This window comes from Sinocyclocheilus anshuiensis, unplaced genomic scaffold (genome assembly GCF_001515605.1).
Source record: "Sinocyclocheilus anshuiensis isolate Anshui unplaced genomic scaffold, SAMN03320099.WGS_v1.1 scaffold1023, whole genome shotgun sequence".
NCBI classification, from domain to species: Eukaryota; Metazoa; Chordata; class Actinopteri; order Cypriniformes; family Cyprinidae; genus Sinocyclocheilus; species Sinocyclocheilus anshuiensis.
This window is the reverse complement of record NW_015546084.1, coordinates 1,080,363-1,083,575: the sequence shown is the minus strand read 5'-3', so window position 1 is coordinate 1,083,575 and position 3,213 is coordinate 1,080,363. Positions and strand designations below refer to the sequence as shown.

At 37.0% G+C, this 3,213-nt stretch overlaps 1 protein-coding gene across 1 annotated transcript in view; it reads right to left on the bottom strand.

The window, feature by feature from the left end:
• The window catches only part of LOC107700041 (transmembrane protein 179B-like), a 7,943-nt gene extending 6,306 nt beyond the window's left edge, over positions 1 to 1,637 (bottom strand). Inside the window, exons 1-2 of the mRNA XM_016501543.1 lie at positions 1,454 to 1,637; positions 572 to 768 (exon numbers count right to left, since the gene is read on the bottom strand). Of these exons, the coding sequence (XP_016357029.1) occupies positions 572 to 768; positions 1,454 to 1,558 (302 nt within the window). The 5' untranslated portion in view covers positions 1,559 to 1,637. The remainder of the gene's footprint in view (positions 1 to 571; positions 769 to 1,453) is intronic.
• Positions 1,638 to 3,213: the final 1,576 nt, after the last annotated feature.

Genomic DNA, 3,213 nt, shown 5'->3' with positions numbered 1-3,213 from the left:
TCCCCCAAACACAAAACGCAGAGATCGTGTGTGTCATCAGGTGTCACATAGCGACCACACGGATGCACATACCCTCTAAACGCTCTGCTAGTGCTCGCCATAATAATAGATCTCTTACCACTCTTACCACGTTCAAATGCACGCTTCAAACAAAACAGTCAGTGAAGACGAAGAAGAGAATTCCCGGCGCCTATGCTTCAGACACGGGTCACGACGAGGCGTTCCCCCCATAGTGACCCCAAGATGACACAGTTCGAAGTTCCCTTGAAAGGGAATCACAGATGCAGAATGAAATCACCTGGTAATGGAGGGAGTGTTGTGAAGGACAGAGAAACACAGGCTGTCCCGACCGATCTTGAGAATACATCCTGATACCATGAGAAAAAACAGAAGAAGACCACAGACTCCCAGAGAAGTGTTGAGAGAAACAGTCCCCCTGCATATACATGCAGGACAAAAACAAAATTGTTAATTTGACTGTTAAGTCCCATCTGCATGAATAAAAGAAAGTGGAATGTGAAACATCTAAAAGAAATATGGAAAATGTCAACAGAAAAGTCAATACATTCACCTTCTCACATCCTCATCTACACAGCTGGCATAGATCCAGTAAAGAATAAGGGAAAAGCAGTAAATAGCCATGCACACAGCGATGGCTGACACGAAATAGCAGACGGAAGGAGAACTAGAGCCTTCTATGGTCAGAGCCTGGCCAGATGCATTATAATGAACACTTCCATAGAGGATGCACCGTCCATCAAAATGGCCCTAAAAACAAAATAAACAAAAGTCATCTATATTTGCATATGATAAATGTAAGGAAAAACAACAGCAAAGGACATCTAGGGGTCATTTTCTTACTCTTTCGCAAACTATGTGGGAGATTTGTATTTCTCTGTGACGCACAGATAGAAGGAAAGTGCTGTGCTAAGAGCTTTTGTCCCTGTATCATATGACTCTAATGAGCCATAATATGGTGCGAGAGGCCGGCTGATCACATGGTGATTAAATTTTAAAGCTCTGGAGGATCTGACCTGGGATCAGCAACATAACATATTCAATATTTTATTGCACATATGAATAACAACAAATGTAGCCTATCGTTGAAAATGATTAGTTCATCTTCCCCCAAAAAGTAAGAAAATAATCTGACCATTTCAATAAACATAATAACATGCTGTATGATCATACAATGTTACATATTAACATTAAACTGAAAGGTGTATAACAAAATAATGTCTCAAATGTCCCATAAATATGCATGCAAACTTTTGCCATGATCATCTTGATACTTGAAACTCTGAACTAAGTTCAGAGACAAACTTATATCTTATCACATTACTCTAGAGACATGATTATGCTTTTAGTTTTCATAATAATAAATAATTTTACACTTTCAGTGCTCACAAAATAGCAATGATCAGACATTGTGGAGATGATTAATTAGTGTTACCTGAGTGAGCGTCATCCATGCGGCAGCTATCACCCCACAAATGAAACAACCAGCGTAAAGGACAAGCTCCAAAACTAGCAGCCATGGTAGTCCCATCATGAACATGCTCTCACAGTCACTGTCTCACAGAGCCAAGCAGCCGAATACCTCATTCATGTGCTCTGCGAACAGCTCTAAAGCATGTCCTGTCCTCACAACAATGTTGCTTTTCAGAATAATTTTGACAATTGGGCCAGAGAATTTCACAGCATTGCTATTAGGTGTAATAAAAGACTGCATTCAGGTCAAGGCAGGAAAACATTTCAGACAGTCTATGCAGTAAAGCTATAAATCATCATTTACTGAAAAACAGATCAGTTGTTGATATGATAGGAAAGCATAAAACAGGTATAAAGATATTATCTCAGACATTGTCAACAGTTGTACCATAGATAAAAAAAGATATGCAAATATAGCTTTAAATATTTAAAAAAAAAAAAAAAAGCATGAAAGTGAATAAGTTGCATCTCCATGTCTGTGACCATCTATCATTACACTAATGGAAAATGTGCTGTTTATCAGAGTAAAAATAGTTACTAATGGCATAGAAGCCTAATTCTTTTCCATGCAAGTCAATGGGGACTCTTTGGTTACCCACATTCTTCAAAATATCTTCTTTTGTGTTCAGCAGAAGAAAGAAATCCATACAGGTTTGGAACAACTTGAGAGCAGAGGTGGACAAAGTACACAACTTTGTATACATTACTTAAGTGAAAGTACAGATACTGCTGGTCAAATATTACTCCATTACAAGTAAAAGTACAGAAGTACTTGCTTTTAAAAGTACTTAAGTACCAAAAGTAAATTTCCTTATTTATGTCAATGCACTGTTTTATTATTGTTGTATGTAATACTTGCAATACCTCTGAAGCAACTTACAATACATTACACCTACTGAATACACTGACTAGCTTGTAATAGCTTTGGAATAAAGAGATGTTAGAATGTTAAAAACCTATGGGGATAAAACAAAACAAAACAAAAAATTATAATTATTTAACACCCCTACCCACCCCCACAAAAGCAGGATGGTAGTGATCTCACACAGCTCTGGACACATCTATGTGTAGCCATTCATCCACATTTGAACAGAGTGGACAGTGAAATTGCTGTAAATACAGACTGATAAGGAAGAAAATAAAAAATCAAACCTGCTTTAAAACCCAGCAACACAGCTGAAGCTGTATAACTTTACAACAGAAACACTGCTTTAACAAAAATGCAAAACAGCAAGACTTATTTGACATTAAAAAAAAAATGTAAATGCTGTCTAGTCGCTCTCGTGGTACTTTGATGTCACACACAGAATGGTCTGTACAGTGCTGCTTCAGTCAAACACCTTTTGTGTTTTATTAGGAGATGCACAACAGTTCTTCTGTGGCTTTATAGGTAATATTTTCACTTAAACAGTTTAGCAAAATCAGACAATATTGTGTCTAATATGAACCACAATATTAACTTCTTATTATTGAATTGTTGCAAATAAATATCACATTTGGAACTGGTCAGTGCTCAAAAAATGCTGGGGAATCACAAGTAGCCCCAAGACTGATTACTGATGAACTGTGATAAAAGAAAGTCATGTTTTAGAAGAAAGAAGAAAAAAATCACCCACTGACTTTCAAAGCTGCTAACGACTTTCTACTTCGAGGATCTTGATAGAAATGTAGTGAGTGAAAAGAACAATATTTGTCTTTCAAATGTAGTGAAGTTAAAGTCAT